A 23,983-nucleotide genomic window follows, 5' to 3' on the forward strand; every position below is an offset into this window, starting at 1 on the left:
GAGGCTGCTCAGTAAGATAAGAGCCCATGGTGTTAGAGGCAAGGTACTAGCATGGATAGAAGATTGGCTGTCTGGCAGGAGGCAGAGAGTGGGGATTCTCAGGATGGCGGGCGGTGACTAGTGGAGTTCCGCAGGGGTCAGTGTTGGGACCACAACTTTTCACTTTATACATTAATGATCTAGATGAAGGAACTGAGGGCATCCTGGCTAAGTTTGTAGATGATACAAAGATAGGTGGAGGGACAGGTTGTATTGAGGAGGGGGTGAGGCTGCAGAAGGATTTGGACAGGTTAGGAGAATGGGCAAAGAAGTGGCAGATGGAATACAACATGGGGAAGTGTGAGGTCATGCACTTTGGTAGGAAGAAGAGGCATAAACTATATTCTAAATGGGGAGAGAATTCAGAAATCTGGAGTGCAAAGGGACTTGGGAGTCCTAGTCCAAGATTCTCTTAAGGTTAACTTGCAGGTTGACGCAGTAGTCAGGAAGGCAAATGCAATGTTGGCATTTATTTCGAGAGGAGTAGAATATAAAAGCAGGGATATGCTTCTCAGGCTTTATAAGGTTCTGGTCAGACCACATTTAGAATATTGAGAGCAATTTTGGGCCCTGTATCTCAGGAAGGATGTGCTGGCCCTGGAGAGGGTCCAGAGGAGGTTCATGAGAATGATCCCGAGAATGAAAGACTTAACATATAAGGAACGTTTGAGGACTCTGGGTCTATACTCGATAGAGTTTAGAAGGATGAGGACGGATCTGATTGAAACTTACAGAATACTGAAAGGCCTGAATAGAGTGGAAGTGGGGAAGATGTTTCCATTAGTAGGAGAGACTAGGACCTGAGGACACAGCCTCAGAGTAAAGGGAAGACCTTTTAGAACAGAGATGAGGAGAAACTTCTTTTGCTAGAGAGTGGTGAATCTATGGAATTCATTGCTACAGAAGGCTGTGGAGGCCAGGTCATTGAGTGTATTTAAGACCGAGATAGATAGGTTCTTGATTGGTAAGGGGATCAAAGGTTACGGGGAGAAGGCAGGAGAATGGGGTTGAGAAACTTATCAGCCATGATTGAATGGCAGAGCAGACTAGATGGGCCGAATGGCCTAATTTCTGCTCCTAAGCCTTATGGTCTAAACCACTATGAAATCTAAAAGGAATGAAACCCGATGTACTACAAGGCATCGATCTAGGCACCGGAAATGATAATGGCAAACTGAGCCCTGTCAACCCTGCACAGTCACCCTTACTAACATCTGGGGGCTTGTGCCAAAATTGGGAGAGCTGTCTCAGATTAGTCAAGCAACAGCCTGACATAGTGATACTGATAGAATGATACCTTACAGATAATGTCCCAGACACCACCATCACCAGCCCTGGGTATGTCCTGTCCTACTGACAGGACAGACGCAGCAGAGGTGGTGACACTGTGGTATACAGTTGGGAGTGAGTTGCCCTGGGAGTCCTCAACATCAGTAGCAGGTGATGAGGGAACCAAGAAGAGAGAAAAAAGTACTTATGGCATCTGGTCAAATATGGGTAAAGAATCCTCTTGATTATCACGTACCGCTCCCTCCTCCCTCCGCTGACGAATCAGTACTCCTCCACTTGGAGGAAGCACTGAGGCTGGCAAGGGCATAGAATGTGCTATGTGTCGGGAACTTTAATCTTCATCATCAACAGCGGCTCGGTGGCACCACTGTAGCCTAAGCTGGCAAAGTCCTAAAGGACATAGCTGCTAGACTGGGTCCGCAGCAGGTGGCGAGAGAACCAACAAGAGGGAAAAACATACTTGACCTCATCCTCAACAACCTGCCTGCCACAGACGCATCTGCCATGACAGAATTGGTAGGAGTGACCACCGCACAGTTGTGAAGATAAAGTTTTGACTTCACTTTGAAAATACCCTCCATTGTGTTGTGTGGGACTATTATGCTAAACGGGATAGATTTCGAACAAATGTAGCAACTCAAAGCAGGGCATCCATGAGGCGCTGTGGGCCATCAGCAGCAGCAGCAGCAGAATTGTACTCAAGCACAATCTGTAACCTCACGGCCTGGCATATCCCCTATTCTACCATTATCATCAAGCCAGGGGATGAATCCTGGTTCAATGAAGAGTGCAGGAGGGCATGCTAGGAGCAGCACCAGACATACCTAAAAATGAGGTGTCAACCTGGTGAAGCTATAACACAGGACAACTTGCATGCCAAACAGCATAAGCAGCAAGCGATAGATAGAGCTAAGCAATTCCACAACCAATGGATCAGATGCAAGCTCTGCAGTCCTGCCACATCCAGTCATAAATCGTGGTGGACAATTAAACAACTTACTGAAGGAGGAGGCTCCACAAATACCCCCATCCTCAATGATGGGAGAGCCCAGCACAACAGCACAGAAAATAAGGCTGAAGCACTCGCACCAATCTTCAACCAGAAGTGCCAAGTGAATGATCCATCTCAGCCTCCTCACAGGTGCCAGTCTTAAGCCAATTCATTTCACTCCATGTGAAATAGCTGAAGGCACTGCAAAGGCAATGAGCCTGACAATATTCTGGCAACAGTACTGAAGACTTGTGCTCCAGGACTTGCTGCACCCCTAGCCAAGCTGTTCCAGTACAGCTACTACACTGGCATCTACCCAGTAATGTGGAAAATTGCCCAAGTATGTCCTGTACACAAAAAGGAGGACAAATTCAACCTGGCCAATTACCACCTATCAGTCTACCCTCGATCATCAATAAAGCAGTGGAAGGGATCATCAACATTGCTATCACTTGCTTAGAAATAACCTGCTCACTCATTTTGGGTTCCACCAGGGCCACTCAGCTCCTGACCTCGTTACAGCCTTGGTTCAAACATGGATAAAAGAGCTGAACTCCAGAGGTGAGGTGACAGCGACTACCCTTGATATCAAGGCAGCATTTGATGAAGTGTGGCTTCAAGGAGCCCTAGCACAACTGGAGTCAATGGGAATCAGGGGGAAAACTCTCCACTGGTCAGAATCATATCCAGCACAAAAGGAAGATGGTTGTGATTATTGGTGATCAGTCATCTGAGTTCCAGGACATCACTGCAGGAGTTCCTCAGGGTAGTCTCCTCGGCCCAACCATTTTCAGGTGCTTCATCAATGACCTTCTTCCATCGTAAGGTCAGAAGTGGGAAGGTTGGCTGATGATTGCACAATGTTCAGCACTATTTACGACTCCTCAGACACTGAAGCAGTCCATGTCCAAATGCAACAAGACATGGACAATATCCAGGCTTGGGCTGACAAGAGGCAAGTAACATTTGTGCCACACAAGTACCAGGTAATTACCATCTCTGACAAGAGAGAATCTAACCATCACCCCTTAACATTCAATGGCATTGCCATCACTAAATGCCCCACTATCGACATCCTGGGGGTTACCATTGACCAGAACCTGAACTGGACTAGCCATTAAATACTGTGGCTACAAGAGCAGGTCAGAGGCTAAGAATCCTGCAGCAAGTAACTCACCTCCTGTCTCCCCAAAGCCTGTCTACCGTCTACAATGCACAAGTCAGGAGTGTGATGGAATACGCTCCACTTGCATGGATGAATGCAGCTCCAACAACACTCAAGAAGTACAACATCATCTAGGACAAAGCAGCCTGCTTGATTGGCACCCCATCCACAAACATTCATTCCCTCCACTACCGACAAATAGTGGCAGCAGTGTGCACCATCTACAAGATGCAACGCAGCAACTCACCAAGCCTCCTTAGACAGCACCATCCAAACCCACGACTACTACCATCTAGAAGGACAAGGGCAGCAGACACATGGGAACAGCACTCTCTGGAAGTTCCCCTCCAAGCCACTCACCATCCTGACTTGGAAATATATCGCCATTCCTTCACTACCGCTGGGTCAAAATCCTGGACCTCCCTCCCTAACAGCACTTTTGGTGTACCTACACCACATGGACTATGGTGGTTCAAGAAGGCAGCTCACCACCATCTTCTTAGGGTCAATTAGGGATGGGCAATAAATGCTGGCCTAGCCAGCGATGCCATGACTGAATAAAAAAGGTAGTATCACTCCCACCTCTGATCGGAGCATTGTGGGGTTGAAAGCTGAAGGATATATTTAAAATTAATTAACTTCAACAGTAAATTTATTTCTCTAGAGGTATTGTTAAATCTTGGCTAACACTGAGTTGAGACAATCTAGAATGTCATTCCAGTGTAGTACTGAGCGTGTGTTGCACTGCCAGAGGTGCTGTCTTTCTGATCAGATGCTAAACAGAAGCGCATCCAACTTCTCAATGGACATTAACTTGGTGAAAGTGGTCTTTGATTTGCCTGAAATTGGCTTGTTTTCCAATGCAAAAAGTTGGCCACAAGCAAGTATTGCAGACCGGGTGCATTCCAAAGTCCAGGACTATGTGCTGAGGACGCACTAAAGCTTGGAACAATCACAGCAAAGGCTTAATGGGGAAAGGCCAAGGGGCTGGAAACTGGGTAAAACCCCTTGGGCTGTCTGTTTAACACATAACGAATCTTATAGATGTTAACTGTAATTGTAAATGTACTGAGTAACATAACAGTATTGGAAGAAACTGATTTGTTTGCACCTTATGTAATGTCAACTTTGGATGCTCATGTAATGTATTTTTATAAATTTTATGAATGAAGTATATTTTTGAAAAATAATTGGACATAAAAAATTCCATTACACTATTTCAAAGAGCAAGGCAGTTCTTGTGGAGAGAAAGACAGAGTTAACGTTTTGAGTCCGTATTACTCCGGATTACTTCACAGATGCTGTCAGACCTGCTGAGTTTTTCCAGCATTTTTTGTTTTTGTTTCAGATTTCCAGCATCTGCAGTATTTTGCCTTTTTATTAAGTCAGTTCTTCCCAGTGTCTCAGCCAATATTTATTCCTCAATTAACATTACCAAAAAAAAAAATCATCTGGTGATTATCGCATTGTTTTTGTAGGACTTCCCTGTCTGCAAATTGTCTGCCATGTTACCGAGATTACAACAGTGACTATGTGCCAAAAGCACTTAATTGGCTGTAAAGCACTTGGGAGATAATGAAGTCATGCAAGGTCCTATATTAGTGCAAGGCTTGCCCCACTCTTGTGGAGCGGTGTGTCTCAAATTATATATAATCAATTACTTGGGCTGACAAGCGAGAAGTAACATTTGCGCCACACAAGTGTTAGGCAATGACCATCTCCAACAAGAGAGAATCCAATCATTGTCCCTTGATATTCAATGGCATTACCATCACTGAATCCCCCACTATCAACATCCTGGGGGTTACCATTGACCAGAAACTGAACTGCAGTAGCCATATAAATACTGTGGCGACAAGAGCAGGTCAGAGGCTAGGAATCATGCAACAAATAACTCACCTCCTGATTCCCCAAAGCCTGTCCACCATCTACAAGGCACAAGTCAGGAACGTGATGGAATACTCCCCACTTACCTGGAGGAGTGCAGTTCCCACAACATACAAGAAGCTTGACATCGTTCAGGACAAAGCAGGCCGCTTGATTGGCACCACATCCACAAACATTCACTTCCTCCACCACTGATGCACAGCAGCAGCAATGTGCATCATCTACAAGATGTGCTGGAGGAATTCACGAAGGCTCCTTTGACAGCACCTTCAAAACCCATGACCACTACCATACCGAAGGACAAGGGCAGTGGAAACATGGGAACACCACCATCTGGAAGTTCCCTTCCAAGTCACTCACCATCCTGACTTGGAACTATATTATCATTCCTTCATGGTCACTGGGTCAAAATCCTGGAACTCTCTTCCTAACAGCACTGTGGGTGTACCTGCACCACATGGACTGCAGTGGTTCAAGAAGGCAGCTCACCACCACCTTCTCAAGGGCACCTAGGGATGGGCAATAAATGTTGGCCCAGCCAGTGAAGCCCACATCCCATGAATAAATAAAGGAAAAAAAAATGTCCCTCTCTCTAATGGAGGGAGCTGCTTACAGTCATTTGTGGACTATGGCTAATTAATTTCTTTTACTCTTCACAGAGACATGAAGTAGTGCAGTGGAACATCATGGAGTGGTAGAATACCAGTTCACAATACACAATCTGTTAAGCTGTAAACTTAATAGTGCTACTGTAATGGGGAAGGAAAGGCCATCACATAGAAGTCTGCAAGGGAGAGAGGAAAAGAAAATCACTGGTAGGTGACATGGTGAGGAAACAGTTGTTGGATGCCTAAGATCAAGTTGCCTATCCATCATTAGTACGTGGTCCATGAAGAAACTTATTCTTACAGAAAACAAACAAAAAAAACGGCCAGAAACTCTTTTAGCCTGAGGATTACTGGATGATACAGCTGGATCTGAAAATAGAGGCCAAACTATGTTTAAAAATAAATTAAATATAAACAATAATCCTGGTCAATTTTCACAATGTCAGAATCTACACATACACTGATGAACTCGGCTGTACTTCACTATTTCCCTCAATCTTTCCATTACTTCTGATTTGTCATGCTGCTTTTCTGACATCCAGTATTAGATGTATAAAAATTTTCTCCAGTAAAATATTGAGAACACCAAAGCTATTAGCCTGAATTTTGCAGCAAAAGTAATGCTGAAGCTATAAAAAAGTAAATCGGACAGTAACTTCTGGCAATTACATATGAGCAGTTAAATGTGGAAATTAGGAAGTTGCTGTCCAAGTTGCTCTACTCCTCCAGGAACTGAACTACATCAATAACTTAGAGAGAAACTTGGCATTGAAACACATGGAATGGCAAGAAGTTGTGGCACTTAAAAAATATATACCCACTAAACACCCCGGAAAACTTTGGAATTTCTACTCTAATTCTTAATTACTGCCAAGCAATCTATTTTGGATAGAAATTAAAAGTGTGAAGACATATTCAGGTTTTAGTTATTGTTAGAATTGAAAAGAATAAAATTTTTAAAAACTTTCTCTTTCTGTCCCTTTTATCACTCTTGCATAATCTCACCTTTCTTTCCCTCTATTCCGCTTTCTGTAAATTATTTGATATTGAATTTAATGTACTGGTTTGGACTCTGTGTGCCTCATTAAGAATTTTTCAATCCAATTGGTTCAGGAGATACCCAATTTGTTGTCCTGTTCACAAAGGTCCAAAATGTCCTATAAAGAATGCTGTGCTGAAATGAACTCCTAATTGCAATTTCAATGCAAAAGTCCATACGTTTTTAAGTGTAATGAATGACTGCTGTTGTTCATTCACCACAAACTCCATTCCTTAACCATTAACTCCATCGCCTATCCCTGCTGCATCATTGTCTAATGGTGAAATAGACTGTTCATAACCTCGGTGTACTACCTGAACCTGAGCTGAGCTTCTGACCTGATGTCCTCCCCATCACCAAGACGACCTACTTCCACCTCTGTAACAGTCTCCACCCCTGCCTCAGTTCTTCTATTGATATGGCTGCCAATGCTCTCCTGGAAGGCCTCCCATTTACCATCCTCTGTAAACTTCAGCTCATCCAAAACTCTACTGCCCATATCCTTACGCCCATCAAGTTCCATTCACCATCACCCTTATGTTCATTGATCAATAATGACTTTTGGTTTGGCAACTTCTTGATCATAAAATCCATCAACGGCCTCACTGCTCCTCTTCTCTGCAACTTCCTCCAGTCCTAAACTCTAAGATTTCTTCATTCTTTGAATACCGGCCACTTAGGCTTCCTCAACTTTAGAGCTGTGCCTTCAGATGCCTAGGCCCTTAGCTCTAGAATTTTCTCCCTAAATAGCGTCACCTCTCTCTCCTCCTGAAAGCTAATCGTTAAAATTTACCTCTTTGACCAAGCTTCAGTCTTTTGTCCTGATAGCATCTTATGTGCGTGGTGTGAAATAATGTTTGATAATGCTCCTGTGAAGCTCCTTGGGGCATTTTAAGTCAAAGGTGTTCTAAAAATGCAACTTGTTCTTGATATGGTTAATCAGCATCTTTCTCAAAAGGGAATGTTAAGCTAAAGCATAAACTGGAGACGCCTCTTTGTATACTGTGATTGCCACCGGCCCAGCTATGTCAGGTGTCGGCTTCTCTCTTAACAAAGCCCTACAGAGACGTCAAGCACAAGCCAGGACCTGGCATATCTGCTTCAAATATGTTGTTGTTCTGTTTAATATTGCTTGTGCTCTGCTGAAGTTTACAGACAAGAAGGGTGCAGGACAGATTCAGTCACTGAAATAATCCTTTTTTTAAAAATGGGTTCTGTTCATTATCTGGGCATGCTACAATATCTTACCAGATATCAGTGCAAGTGAAAATGTGCTTCAAGATGTAGGGAATGATGGCTTCTTTATCAAAGTAATAAGAAACAGGGAAGCTAAAAATATCTATAGGGAAAAAGATAAAAGAAATCCAAGGAAGGTAACACTCACTTTGATTAAGGCTTGGCTTTAAGCAACATCATAGAATCATACAGCACAGCAGGATGACATTCAGCCCGTCATGCCTATGCCACTTTTTGAAAGAGCTATACAGTTAGTCCCACCCTCTCCCCACAGCCCTGTAACTTTGTCCTATTGACTATACATCAAAGTCCCTTTTGAAAATTACTGTTAAATCTGCTTCCTTTCAGGCTGTGCATTCCATTTTATAAAAACTTGCTGCATAAAAAAAAAGGTCTCACTTCCTCCCTGGACTTTTTTTTGCCAGCTAGTATGATTTTAATGCTGAAGAAACAAACCAAACTTTTCAGAAATAAATATAAAAAAAATTGGCAACATACAGCAGGTCCACCAAAATCTGAAATGTGAAAAGGCAGGTTCACATGATTGTTGAAGAGTATGCACTCATAACAGTTAATCTGCCCCCTGCTGATGCTGTTGGGCTTACTACATATTTGCAGTGTTTTCACATTTTCTGCATTTGCAGATTTTTGTCTTTCCTATTCAAACGGAGTAGGAGCATTGCTGAAAAAAGACATTTTGTCAAAACTTTCCGTCTTGCACTCATCAGGACAATCACAAGAATACCAATGTCAGGGTGCTTATACAGAGAGTGTATAAGAGAAGAGAGTGTTGATTGGTTGGCTAGTGGACTCTGATTGGTAGAGGCGTTGCCATGGAGAATGCACCAGTTAAGGGTGACTGACAGTTAACTGCCCAGCATTGTTTGAAATTTTAAGCAGGCAGCTTGACTCTGATTGGTCAAGGCATTGCCTTGAGGAATGAACCAGTGAATGGCTATCACTTATTTTGCTTAGCTGAAACAAGTGCAATGTGTGTAACATGTTCTTTCTGTCTGTAAAGAACAGGGCCCTGTGTATTAATATGTGTAGCTTCCAGCACACGTAAATGTGCCACACTGCAAGCTTGACTGACAATCTTAAATTGATTGTCAGCTTAATTATTTAGTAAATGTTGTCCATTTGTGGAACCACATCTAATGTTGGACACTGAGTTTTGAGTTTTGCAAGCACGGGCTGGTTGGGTACGGTCTGTACCTTGCCAGTTTTGAACAGCGAAAGAGACGTGCTGTTTGATACGATCTGCCAATCTTTGGGATGTACGGACCACATACCTAGCATTGCACTGGCACTGAAATTCATATACCACATTACGGACTTGTATGATTGGCAGAACATCTTTTTGGCTTGATGGTAGCATCCTGTTAGTGGCGAGTACCACTCGTGTTGCTACTGCATAGTAGCAGCGTGAAATAGCTAGCTTCACCTGGTGTATCCTCCATGGCAACACCTCTACCAATCAGAGTCCACATGCTAACCAATCACCACTCTCTACCCATACAGTAAAAAGTTGTTGCTTCCCTGACATCGGTATTATTGTGATTGTTCTGATGAGTGCAAGATGAAAAGCTTTGACAAAATCTTTTTTTCAATAATAATAAAGACCTGTACTACCAAACAACTATTTAATATGAATATTTTTAGATATGCTGTATTCCCCCATCTCCTGTAACTCCAAAAAGAACTTGCATATTATATATATTATATCTAACACTTTTCACAACCTCAGAACATCCCAATGTGCTTTTCAGCAGATTAAGTACTTTTGAAGTGTAGTTTCATTCAAAACAATATACCTGTGACAGTGCAACACATGTTCTGCACTGGAGTATTACCCAAGACTTGAGGGTCTTGAACCTATGGCCTTCCGACTTAGAGGCAAGAATGCTAACAACAGAGCTAAGAAAGCTATACAGCAAGTTTTAGCTTTAGAAGGTGCATGAGAATTTGGGAATGGTACTTCAAAGTAAAAACTGATCAAAATGCAGAAAGTTCAGAGCTCTTGGTTTCAGCTGTGCTGCCATGAGGAGTGCAGGTATTTCCCCAAAATTAAGAAAGGGAAGGTGCTGAAAGCCTGTTTCAGTTTTCAAAAGGTTAACACAAGTATCAGGCTTGGAACAAAAAATTCTGGCACTCCATTAAGTAGCAAGAAACTATGTTTAACTACTGGGATATAGCCAGATGGCTTTTGTGAACCCACAGCATATTCAATATATGAAATCATATCTTCACCATCTGACCACAAACAGATCTCAACAGATAATAACAAAATCCAAATTACTGAGTCAGTCACTACAATATAAATCAATTCTTTCAATGTTACATACCTAGTATGTGTATAATCTAGCTTTCATTACAAGTAAAGTTTCTCATCTTGCCATGTTTATTATAGAATCATAGTAATAGAGTCATAGAGTTATACAGCACAGAAACAGACCCTTCAGCCCATCATGTCCATGCCGGCCATTAAGCACCTATCTATTCTAATCCCATTTTCCAACACATGGCCTGTAGCCGTGTATGTTATGGTGTTTCAAGTGCCCATCTAAATACTTCTTAAATGTTGTGAGGGTTCCTGCCTCTACCATCCCCTCAGGCAGTGTGTTCCAGATTCCAACCACCCTCTGGGTGAAAAATATTTTCCTCAAATCCCCTCTAAACCTCCTGCCCTTTACCTTAAATCTATGCCCCCTGGTTATTTACACCTCCGCTAAGGGGAAAAGTTTCTTCCTATCTACCCTATCTATGCCCCTCCTAATTTTGTATACCTCTATCAGGTACCCCTCAGCCTTCTTTGCTCTAAGAAAAACAACCCTAGCCTATTCAGTCTCTCTTCACAGCGGAAACGCTCCAGCCCAGGCAACATCCTGGTGAATCTCCTCTGCACCCTCTCCAGTGCAATCACATCCTTCCTATAGTGTGGTGACCAGAACTGCACACTGTACCCCAGCTGTGGCCTAACTAGCATTTTATACAGCTCCAACATAACCTCCCTGCTCTTATATTCTATGCCTCGGCTAATAAAAGCAAGTATCCCATATGCCTTCTTAACCACCTCATCTACCTGTGCTGCTGCCTTCAGGGATCTATGGACATGTACATCAAGGTCCCTCTGATCCTCTGTACTTCCTAGGATCCTACCATTCATTGTGTATTGCCTTGCCATGTTATTTCTCCCAAAATGCATCACCTCACACTTCTCAGGATTAAATTCCATTTGCTACTGCTCTGTCCATCTTACCAGCCCGTCCATATCGTCCCGTAATCTAAGGCTTTCCTCCTCACTTTTACTACACCACTAATTTTCGTGTCATCTGTGTACTTACTGATCATACCTCCTATTTCATGTCTAAATCATTAATGTACGCTACAAACAGCAAGAGTCCCAGCATCAATCCCTGCGGTACACCTCTAGTCACAGGCTTCCAATCACAAAAACAATTTTCAGCCATCACCCTCTGCCTCCTGCCACTAAGCCAATCTTGAATCCAATTTGCCAAATTGTCCTGGATCCCATGGGCTCTTACCTTCTTGACCATTCTCCAATGCGGGACCCTATCAAAAGCCTTACTGAAGTCCATGTAGACTACATCAACTGCACTACCCTCATCTACACAACCAGTTACCTCCTCGAAAAATTCAATCAAATTTGCTAGACATGATCTCCCCCTGACAAAGCCATGCTGACCATCCCTGATTAATCCCTGTCTCTCCAAGTGGAGATTAATCCTGTCACTCAGAAATTTTTTCCAATACTTTCCCTACCACTGATGTTAGACTCACTGGCCTGTAATTACCTAGTTTATTTCTACTACCCTTCTTGAATAATGGTACCACATTCGCTGTCCTCCAGTCTTCTGGTACCTCTCCTGTAGCCAGAGAGGATTTGAAAATTAGTGTCAGAGCTCCTGCAATCTCCTCCCTTGCTTCCCAAAGCAGCCTGGGATACATCTCATCTGGGCCTAGAGATTTATCCACTTTTAAGTCCACTAAAACCCACTAATACCTCTTCCCTTTCAATGCTAATTTGTTCAAGTATGTTACAGTCCCCCTCCTTGATTTCTATACCTACATCGTCCTTCTCCATAGTGAACACAGATGAAAAGTAATAATTTTAAACCTCACCTACGTCCTCCGACTCCAAACACAGATTGCCACTTTGGTCCCTAATGGGTCCTACTCTTTCCTTGCTTATCCTCTTGCCCTTAATATATTTATAAGATACTTTGGGATTTTCCTTTATCTTGCCCACCCGTGTTTCCTCATGCCTCCTCTTCGCTCTCCTAATTACTTGTTTTTTTATTTACCCCCCGCATTTTCTATACTCCTCCAGGACTTCTGCTGTTTTCAGCCTTCTGTATCAGCAATAAGCCTCCTTTTTTCCCTTAGCCAATCCTCTATATCCCTTGTCATCCACGGATCCCTGGAATTGTTGGTCCTACCCTTCACCTTTATGGGAACATGTTGGCCCTGAACTCTCACTATTTCCTTTTTGAATGACTCCCAGTGGTCTGATGCAGACTTTCCTACAAATAGCTGCTCCCAGTCCACTTTGGCCGGATCCTGTCTTATCATTTTGAAATTGGCCTTCCCCCAATTCAGGACCTTTATTTCTGGTCCATCTTTGTCCTTTTTCATAATTACCTTAAAGCTTACAGAATTATGGTGACTATCCTTGAAATGCTCCCCCACTGACACTTTTACCACTTGCCTAGTTTCATTCCCTAAGATTAGGTCCAGTACCACCCCTTCTCATATAGGATTTTCTATGTGTTGGCTCAAAAAGCTCCCCTATATGCACTTTAAGAATTCTGCCCCCTCTAAGCCTTTCACAGTAAGACTATCCCAGTTAATATTGGGGAAGTTGAAATCCCCTATTATTACCCTATTATTTTTACACTTCTCTGAGATTTGCCTACATATCTGATCCTCTGTCTCCCGCTGACTGTTCAGAGGCCTACAGTACACTCCCAGCAAAGTGACTGCCCCCTTTTCGTTTTTAAGTTCTACCTTATATGATACCACCCCTCCTTATTGCAGTAATTGACTCTTTGATCATTAGTGCAATGCCACCTCCTCTTTAACACCCCTTCCTGTCACACCTAAAGATTCTATAACCTGGAATATTGAGCTGCCAGTCCTGCCCTTCCCTCAACCATGTCTCTGTGATAGCAACAATATCTTAGTCCCATGTGTTCATCAACACCCTCAATTCAACTGCGTTACTTGTAAGACTCCTTGTGTTCAAATAGATGCAATCCAGCCTGACATTATTCCCTTGTGCCTTAACAGGTCTATATTTGCTCTGCCTTCTAGGCTGACTTAGTTTCTCTTCTAAAATTGGCTGTGCATCACCCCCTACTGTACCTCCACTGTATATCCCATCCCCCTACCAAATTAGTTTAAACCCACCACAACAGCACTAGCAAACTTTCCTGCGAAGGATGTTGGTTCCATTCAGGTTCAGGTGCAACCCATTTGACTTGTATAGGCCCCACCCTTGCCAGACATAGATCCAGTGATCCAGGAAACTAAAGCCCTCCCTCCTGCACCATCTCTTCAGCCACGCATTCATCCTCTCTATCCCCTTGTTCCTATACTCACCAGCACATGGCACAGGTAGTAATCCAGAGATTACAACCTATGAGGTCCTGCTTTTTAATCTGCTACTTAGCTCCCTAAATTCTTGCTGCAGGACCTCATCCCTCTTTCTACCTATGTCGTTGGTATCAATGTGAATCACAATCTCCGACTGTTCGGCCTCCCTCTTTAGAATGCCCTGCGGCCGTTCTGTGACATCCTTGACCTTGGCACCAGGGAGGCAACAAAGCATCCTAGAGTCACATCTACGGCTGCAGAAGCACCTGTCTGTGCCCCTCACTGTTGAGTCTCCTACAACTATTGCTCCTGCATTCGTACTCCTCTCCCCCCCAACTTGTGCAGCTGAGCCATCCACAGTGCCGTGAACTTGGCTCTGGCTGCACTCTCCAGAGGAGCCTTCGCCCTCACCGTTTTCTCACACAGAAAAACGGTTCTCGAATGAGATGCACTCCGGGGCTTTCCTGACTACCTGCCTGCTTCCCCTCTTCTGACTGATGGTCACCCATTCCCTCTCTGACTGCATTTCCTTAAGCTGCAGAGTGACCACATCTAAAAATGTACTATCCACGTAACCCTCGACCTCGCGGATGTACCGCTGTGTCTCCAGCTGACGCTCAAGCTCCGAAATCCGTTGCACAAGCTAGTCAAGCTGGTGGCACTTCCTGCACATGTGGTCATCCAGACTGCAAGGAATGTCTAACAATTCCCATATGGTGCAGGCCATTCAACAAATGGGACTGAGCTCCCTTGCCATACTTTTAGTTTGCTTTTAATTAAAAGACTATTTTTAAAAATTTAAACCAAGGAGAAAACTATTTAGTTTTCCTTAAAATAAAGAAATGCTGAGACTCTTACCTTTTGTAATGTCGCTTTAAAGTGGAAAATAAACAACTTACCCACAGCCTACCAATCAGCTCTCTCCCTTGTCCTGATGTCACTCCTTTCAAATTCCAGTGCTGCCGAGTGTCTGGGTGAGAACCAGCTCCCTCACAGGTAAACTCCGCTCTTTATACAGCTGCTCCGCTCCCTCACAGGTAAACTTTCTCTCACAGGGTCCTTCTCTCACACTCTCCTCTAGGTGCTGCTCACTGCCTGTCCCAGGTTCCTGCTCTCGCACTCTCCTCTGGGTGCTGCTGACTGTTTGTCCCAGGGTCTTCCTCTTGCACTCTCCTTAAATTGACTTCAAAATCATTCCTAACCAGTTTTTATTGATGATTGTGCTAACCCCTCCTCAGCATTCACCTCACTAACTCTCCATTATCCATAGTTTTGTCATTATAAATCTGAATTAGCATAGTGAGAAATATGAAACTGATCATTTTTCCCCCAATCTAAAAACACGTTTGGATGGATTGCAGAAAAGCTTCATGTTAACAGATCAAATGTTTGAATAGACAATGATAAACTGTTATACCACAAACCATTTAAATTAGACAAACACTTAAAATAAAACATCTTTAATACAAATATGTGGAGAAGTCCAGAAACCAATACTGTCACGAGGGGACATTGGCAACCAGTAATACATATTGAGCATCAAAAACAATATAACTGGAGGCACATTTTGCACATGGGTGGTGATTTTGTAACAACTGTTATTCTTGGCGAAGGGATCCCTATCGTGGGAGCAAAGAGGAAATGGCCTAGAACACTTGAAAACCAGGCTTGGCTCAGGTATATGCATGTATCTAGGAGTGGTGGTGGTGGCCCAGGCATTTGCATTTGCTGCCCAATAAATCAGCCCAGTAAGAAAATAATTCCTTTACGATATCACATCATGTACAAGCAATCAAGCAGCAAGCTATATATTTCTATAGGTATGCTCATGGAGTAGCATGTAGAAATGCATTCTGCTTTATTCACAGTTGTCAGTGTTATGCTGTAGGCAAGAGTTAGGAATTCTGTTGCACAATATTAGTTCCCAAAGTATGAAAGGGTCATTTATCAACCATTAATGTACAAAAATGAGAACAATGCAGTTGCTGAGTTACACCAACAGCTGTGTGCAAAGAAAAACCATGACTTGAATAAAACTGACCACCAGTTGAAGTTGGTGAATTGAAAAAGTTTCTTTACACATCTAGTTTACAAGTATTTTATTAATTTATACATTATGGGAACAGAAAATGTTGGAAAAGTAATTTTTGATCCATACATTCAAACTGAGAGGCCCAAAGAGTTTTCGCATAAGTCGAGGGAGGTGGGGACTGAAGTGGGCTATGGGAAGAGGTGGTGGTAGGCAGTTGGGGAGGGTGTGGGAAAAGTAGGGTAAGCAATTCTAATTCATGTGGAGTCATGGGACCATTCCTATGCCTCCTGGCTCCACTGAATAATCCTGAACTGGGTAGACATAATACATGCCTCCTTCATTGGTAATTTCTCAATATCTCAACAGGAGACAGGACTCCAACTTACATACCTAAGGGGCCTAATACTGGATTTAGACATCTCTGGACCACTTAAAATAAAAAAGACAACACAAATTTCGTAGCAGGGCCAATTGCTGTTAAATGGTTACATTTTGCGCCTGCTTTATGCCTGAAAGACAGGACAATATATAACAATTTCTACCTCATTAGGTCAGGATTTGATGAAGGACAGATATCAGAAATGTCATAACTTGTCTTTTCAGATACTGAGTTAACTGCTGCATATACTCAATATTTTCTGTTTTACTTTCAGATTTTCAGCATTTGCAGTTTTTCCAAGTTCTCATATATCTCGATTATTTTGGTATTAAATGCAAGTAAATGCTCAGAACTAGCTAGTATTTGACACCTGACAAAATTGGGGATTTAGCAGAGGGTCAGTGAATTCCAGAACTTGATATATTCAGCATCAAGTGCTTCAAGATCCAGTCAAGCTTGAGCAGATAAGACAATTCTTCCACAATTCACAAATGTGTCAACACCAATTTTAAAAGAGATGATGTTTCCATTTCCAATACCAGCCTTGTAGATTACTGGCATAAGTGCCAATTGCAGAGTGAAATTTTGAGCAGTTCTGCATACTTCTAACTAGCAGAGGACAAGCTTTATCTCATTAATCTGGGTGCTTCTGAACCTACACCCCAGGGCCGAAAAAACAGCTAACTCAGTGCATCAACTTGTGTAAAATAAGATATAGCAACACAGTACCTCAGTCTCGTTGCAACAGAAGACATCTGTCTCTTTGTAGAACTCGGGATCAAGGTCAGCAACAGCCGGTGCAGGATTAAAGATGGTTTTCGCTGAAAGATTTGTTTTATAAAAAGAAAAGGGCATTAAAAGAGAATAAATGTTTTGAGATCAATATTTCGGAGAGATTACAAGAAAATAGCTCCAGGGAGGGGTTCAAATAAAGTAATAAACCACAAGTGCTGAGCTCGAGGTGGTGCATCCTCTTGAATTCTGAGCCACTAAACTGCTGTCTGTGGAAGATACTATTCCTTCAGTGAGAAGTATCCAACATCCTTCCCAGTTTGGATAGAACATTAGCCTCTTTAATGAAGTCTTTTTCATCCCTTTCCCAAGCTGGAATTGGAAGTGGGAAAGGATATACTTTTGTACAGGGTAGGAGATAGAAAATTTCTTTTTTCCCCAAGAGTATCTACTTGTTTTGTCAGTAAAGAGGTAGTTGTGATCTCCAAATTGGATTTTAAAAAGTCCCATTTGGATGATGTCCTCAGGATGGTATTACATTTGTGTTACCTCTACAAAATTACAGGAATTGCATCTGTACTGGATTACTGAGAGAAGAAAAATAGGTATACATTTTTTTTAAACTGCTGTCAGACAAAGGATCAATATGCATATCTACTTTTAGTGCTTTTATATTATATAATGTGATTCCACAAGAATAACACTTGAATGGACACCTGAGACCTCTCACCATCCCACTGAAACTTCAAGCCTAACTCAAAAAATTTATAATTCTCAAAGCTACAAGGAAGAATCCAGTTCCATACTTTTGGTTTATCTAGAGATCCCAGAATAGTTCTTGAGACCAATAATAATGTTGGTTTCCGATTCTGTTGGATGTCTGGAGGTTGGCTTTTTAAAATATATTTAACAGTATCTTTAACAGCTTTGTCAATGGTAGGAGACCCACACTTTCTGTCAAAGGCACACCTTCATTGTAACGCCATCATTAGCTCTCAGTTTATGTGTAAGTGCAAAACCCAAGTTCTCATTAAATATGGAATGGGAAACCTAGAATTAAATGAATAAGACCTGACTGTTCTTTCAAAATTTTAGTGTCCTTAAATTCTGCAATCCAGTTCTCGAGCAAAACCGTCTAAAACCTTTTCTCAGTGTTTATGCAGATGGCAATTGGGACACTTAAGTAAGAACTAGTTAAATGCAATTTGTAATGAACAAAGCTGTTTTGGTAAAGGGCATGTTAGTATGAGCTCATCATTTGCAAGGCAACACTTTCTTTTGACAATGAGGCTCTCTGTCAGACACGCCTACAGACAAGAGTTTAGTGCTCTGAAACACCCACTGATCCTCATATGCAATTTGAGCCAGCAGGTGACTTATGCCTTAACTGCAGTTGCACTTCCCTTTCTTGCAGTCATGTTAAAAACTGCTGTTCGAGAAGGTCAGCATGGCAAAATAATAACAGACCATATGCAACACAACCACTCAAATACAAAACAAAATTGCACTGCAATGGAGGAGGGGAAGAGATGTGAGGCTGTAACATGATTATCATCCGAGCAATCTTAGATTTGTATTTGTGGTTTATGAGATCAAAAGATTGCCTTGATTCTACTGCCATGTATAACAGACTTCAACTCAACTTTATTTCAAATATGATAACAATTCACTCAAAACAGATATGCAACTTGTAAAAACAAACAAAAAAAGTAAAAAGCACAAAATTATTAAAAAAGTAAAGGAAATGCAATTTTTATTCAAAGTAGTCTTCCTTTTCATAGAAATAATAAAAGACACTTTTGATTTTAAGATTTTTTTAAAAATCCTTTCACAGGACGTGGGTGTCACTAGCTAGGCTAACATTTATTGCCCATCCCTAATTGCCCTTTAGAAGGTGATGAGCTACCTTCATGAACTGCTACAGTCCATGGTACACCCAGTGCTCTCAGAGAGGGAGCTCCAGGATTTTGACCCAATGACAGGAACAGTGATATAGTTCCAAGTCAGGATGTTGTGTGACTTGGAGAGGAACTTGCAGGTGGTGGTATTCCTAAGCATCTGCTGTTCTTGTCCTTTTAAGTGGTAGAGGTCACAGGTTTTGGAAGGTGCTATTGACAGAGACTTGGTGAGTTGCTGCAGTATATCTTGTAGATGGTACACACTGCCACCACTGTACATTGGTGGTGGAAGGGATGAAACATTCAAGGTAATGGATGAGGTGCCAATCAAGCGGGCTGCTTTGTCCTGGACGTTGTTGAAATTTTTGAGTGTTGTTGAAGCTTCACTCATTCAGACAAGTGGAGAGTATTCCTTAACACTCCTGCCTTGAGCCTTGTGCACAGGATTTGGGGAGTCAGGAGTGAGTTACTCATCATAGAATTACCCCCCTCACTGACCTGCTCTTGTAGCCACAACATTTATATGGTTACTCCAGTTCAGTTTCTGATTAATGGTAACTCCCAGGATGTTGATAGTGGGGGATTCAGCAATGGTAATGCCATTGAATGTCATGGGGAGATGATTAGATTCTCTCTTTTTGGAGATAGTCATTATCTGGCACTTGGGTACGTGAATGTTACTTGCCACTTCTCAGCCCAAGTCTGAATGTTATTTTGATGCATCAGATTAAGCTTGACCTGGATACCTTTGAATATGATATTTCGCCTTATTAGACTGCTCTAAAGATATCAAACATGGAGATTTCTCCTGTGTATCATAGAACAACTCCATTATTGCAAACATCCACGAGAATCCTGCCTAAGGGCCTTTTGAGAGTGCTAGGCTCAGGGATCAGGCATCCTTAGATTTCAGGCTAAAGTTGCACTTCTTACTGGGAAGTCATTCCCTACAGTTTGATTTAGGGTTATAGAATGGTTACAGCACAGAAGGGGGCCATTTAGCCCATTTTGTCCATGCCAGCTCTTCGTAAGAGCATCTCAGCTCAACCCACTCCCCCATTGTCCGTTTTTCTCTGTAGCCTGAAGTAGATTTGGCGGGAGGGAAAATCTTACCTGAGGGTTTTTATTTTGGCACTTCAATTTCTATTTTCAATTTCAGTTTAAGAAATATTTGGTAACTGTACAATTTTGTTGCCTAACACAGGGAAGCAAAAAGGTACTCCCCTGCACTCTTCTTTCCCTTCAATGACCAAAAAAGATTGAAAAATGGTTTTCCAATGCTAGCTTGCGAAACTGAATGTCAGCTAATGCATTGATGATCCTTTAATTATTTAGCCTTTCACTGATCCTGCAAGATAGTACACGTGAATTGCTTATTCTCTGGAGGGTTTCAATCTTTCAACATACCAGGCAATTCATCATATTACTCTTGCCAACAAACGAAATGACCCAGTACACTTCCAGTTACATAACTATAATATTCCTTAATTTGAGCAGACCATTGCTGATCAGCTTTGATTTTATTTTTTACATTATCCTCAGAATATTATCAACTATCTCTCTAGTTGTCTGCACCTAATAAATGTTACAGTAAATGTACATCACAGTCTCGAGTACTAAGTTCAAACTCCCCACTCTGCTGAAGTGATTATTCTACATCTTTCTTTAAAGAAAAGTGATTTCACACCAAGCATATGACCCAATTGTGATAGACAGACTTCAAACCTAATTGTTACACCTCAATATGTCTGTTCTATAAGCAAAGGTTGAGATGGAGAATAACCTCCAAGATCCCCCCAAGATCTCTGTGCTCATTCAGATCTGGTCTCTTACCCATCCTTAGTTTAATTGCTTCACCATTGGTAGCTTTGCATTTATCTGTGTAGGACATTAGTTCTGTAATTTCCCTCTTAAAGTGTCTGCCTCTCCTGAAGATGCTCCTTAAAAAAGGTGCCAGCTTCTATCTCTGATCTTTACCGAGTTAGTTGATCTTATTCAGGTTGGCTTTAAGGGCTTTACAATTGGCCTGGGTCAGAGTGAGGAACAATTAGCCAGCATTTCAGCTCTGTGTTCCAATCTAGTGACATTTTTGTGAATGTGTAATAAAGGCAGCATCATCCGGAATGCTCTTCAGTCAACTACTTGTCACTCACAATGCTTAATTAAACAGCATAGCTTTACAAGAAATAGGATCATTCAGGGAAAAGTATCCTTCACATCTCAATTTGAATTTTGGAATGCATCAATGCTTCACCTGACAAAATCCTCCTTTTTACATTTGTTTATCTGGGCCAAGGCAGGAGCTGCTGAAAATCGACAAAAGGCACAAGATCACATTTCATAGCACGGGTTGTTCATACATCGGTAATCTTCTAATCTTCCTCCAACTTACCAGTATCAACAGGCAAAGGATTTACTAATCCTTAATTTATGGCCATACATTAGTCCCTATTCTCCACAGTTTAAAGCTAAGTATTCAAATTCGTCTTCTGATTTCACTGTTGGAACAATTGTGATTGCAGTTATTCCGCACTTAGCAAACGTGATGCCCTTCTGTGAAAGGTGAGGGAAGGTCTCATACCTTAAAGATTTAATGGGTTCAGTAGTTTCCAGAGTTTTACTGCCACTTGTGTACAATAATGTACACCCAAAACACACTAACTGCATCTGGAAACCTCTAAATACCATGATCCATAGTTTCTTGAGTGATGAAACTACTTCATCAGATTACATAGCAATGACATATTTGCAAAATAGCATGGTTCATAATCTCTGACAATTTAAGAAAAAAGACAGATATTGAGAAAACAGAATAAATTAACAAAACACAGTAGAATGGAGGTAAACAAGGGCATTCGTAAGAAACCAAGATACAAGGAATTAAAACATAAATGTTGATAATCTTTTTCCATTCCTCTAATAGGTGTCTAGGACTTCATGTTTCACTGATTCTAAAGAGAATGGCAACTCAGAGGCTGAAAAATCAGGAGAAAAAATGCTGTTGTTGCAATTTTAACCACACACATCCATCACAGGATTATGCAATTTAAAGTCATATCTTGCTTCCAGAAATGAAGAATTGCAAGCCAAATGATCAAATATGGCAATAGTGTTACCTTTCAGTGACTAACAGAATGACACATCAACATCAGAAAGCTGATGGTGGTATCATGGCAAACAAGGATGCTGCTTGATCACTTCCCTGTGGTAGCTTTAATCTGAGAATGTGACTTAATCTGAGAGAATTCAGAAATAAAAATCCAGTTAACTAACTGAACATATCAGGCAAGACTCTTGACTTGTTGTTTGGGCACTGCATTGTGGAATAGTTGCCCATTATAGAAACTGCCTAACCCTATAAGGGGCAGCAAGTTGAAAATCATCTTCATCAAATTAGAATAATTTGATACACCATTGCCCAATCTTTAAACAACATTGTGCCCACCTCCAGCCTTATGAGCTATTTTCAAGGCTTCCAATGTGATGGCAGGTCGAATTTCTAGCTGACAGACAACCACCTTCGCACAACCGATTACTTGGGAAGCTCGCTCCAAATCTTCTGAATTTAACAGCAGGTTAGCACCAGCTACTATGATGATTGCGTTCTGTCCTGTAATAGTAAAAAGTTACAATGCTCAAATTATGGCAGAAGAGGACAGGCAAGGTGTATTGGGTTTGGATCCTTCCTCAGAGCTGTTACCTAAGCTCAGGAAGGATCCATAGCCAAAATGCCCAGTCTTTTCTCTCTATACATACTGTCTAACCCGATGAATCTTTCCAGAATTTGCTTTATATTTGCTTCATAATACTAGCATCTGAAGTGTGTTGCTCATGGGGGTAGATTTCCTCTGTGCACAATGTATAACAAAATCATACACCCATTCCTTATAAATGGGTTCATGATTTCATTACACAAAACACTATATGAAAGATTTACCAAGGTGCTGTTCCATTTATTAATAGTGAAATTCCTTTTCACACAAACTATCAGCAGACCGTGAATGAGAAATGACAAAATTATAATTACCTTTAAAACACTGTTGTGTATAAATGAATACCGATTTGACATTGAGAATTCGCTTGTACGAGATCCTGACCCAAGTGCGGATGAGCTGAATTTTCAAAGAATCAGTTATGAACCTTGAACGATCTTGTTGCTTTATCGGGTGTTTGTTAATCCAGCTCCCTTATACTGTCAGGCTTCATAGCACTAGTCCAGTTCTCCTTGAAGCCACAAGTATTCATCACTCAAACAAAATATAATCGGGCTACAGTGAGGTGACTCATGAATAAAACTCGCTATCTTCCCATATAACTGTGTCTCTGTCTGTTGTCCTTAATTATTTTGATTTCCTTTGATCTTTGTTTGTTTTCTGCTTCTTGTAGGTGTTTTTATCAATTTCCCCCTGTACATCTCACATACCCAATCACGCTGACCTCAATATATTTTCAGTTCTTCAAAAGTCATAAGTGATGAGATTTGCTTAAAATATTTTAGGGCATCACTCTTGTTTCTGTCCCTTATTTTTTAATCACAGAATTTAATTCTATAACTTAAAGTGACTGCTGAAAATCACTAAAGGTATGGCAGAGAATTTTCTGTAGAGTGTCAAGGAGGATGTGTGCTCCTCCCAGGTCCGGAGAACTACTGGAGCAGATGCTGCTGCTCCATACTCGGCCCTTTTTCATCTCAATTCTTGGAGTATGTGATGCTTCCAGTGCTTTGTGATAATGCTCAGTCTCCATTCCCTTGTTGCCCTTCATCCACCAATAAAAATAATTCTCACTGTTTAGCTACAGTAAGGTTCCAGGTTTTGCTCCCCCCTCTTTATGGATTCCTCCTCTCTTGGCACTGCTCCCTGCTACAGCTCCTGACTCTACAGGAAGTTAAGGAGTCCACATTCATCTCTCCCTACGCTCCAGCCTATTCCCCACAACTACCAGGCCACTATTCCCTCCTCAACCCTCAGTTCCAAAATTCCCACGCGCCAATTCCAAGACCGCATCACATTCCAAATCTTGCAAACCGTATCCCCCACTTCTTATCCCAATCTCAGTCTCATGCCACCCC

The 23,983-nt window shown here is 41.8% G+C and overlaps 1 protein-coding gene across 6 annotated transcripts in view; it reads right to left on the reverse strand.

The window, feature by feature from the left end:
• The window catches only part of rbks (ribokinase), a 160,989-nt gene that overhangs the window by 83,676 nt on the left and 53,330 nt on the right, over positions 1–23,983 (reverse strand). For 5 of the 6 annotated variants that reach the window (XM_041188719.1, XM_041188720.1, XM_041188718.1 and 2 more), the window contains exons 5-6: positions 22,358–22,522; positions 17,012–17,103 (exon numbers count right to left, since the gene is read on the reverse strand). In XM_041188719.1, the coding sequence (XP_041044653.1) occupies positions 17,012–17,103; positions 22,358–22,522 (257 nt within the window). The remainder of the gene's footprint in view (positions 1–17,011; positions 17,104–22,357; positions 22,523–23,983) is intronic. The other variant, XM_041188723.1, reaches the window with a different exon arrangement.

This window comes from Carcharodon carcharias, chromosome 5, assembly GCF_017639515.1.
Source record: "Carcharodon carcharias isolate sCarCar2 chromosome 5, sCarCar2.pri, whole genome shotgun sequence".
Classification (NCBI taxonomy): Eukaryota; Metazoa; Chordata; class Chondrichthyes; order Lamniformes; family Lamnidae; genus Carcharodon; species Carcharodon carcharias.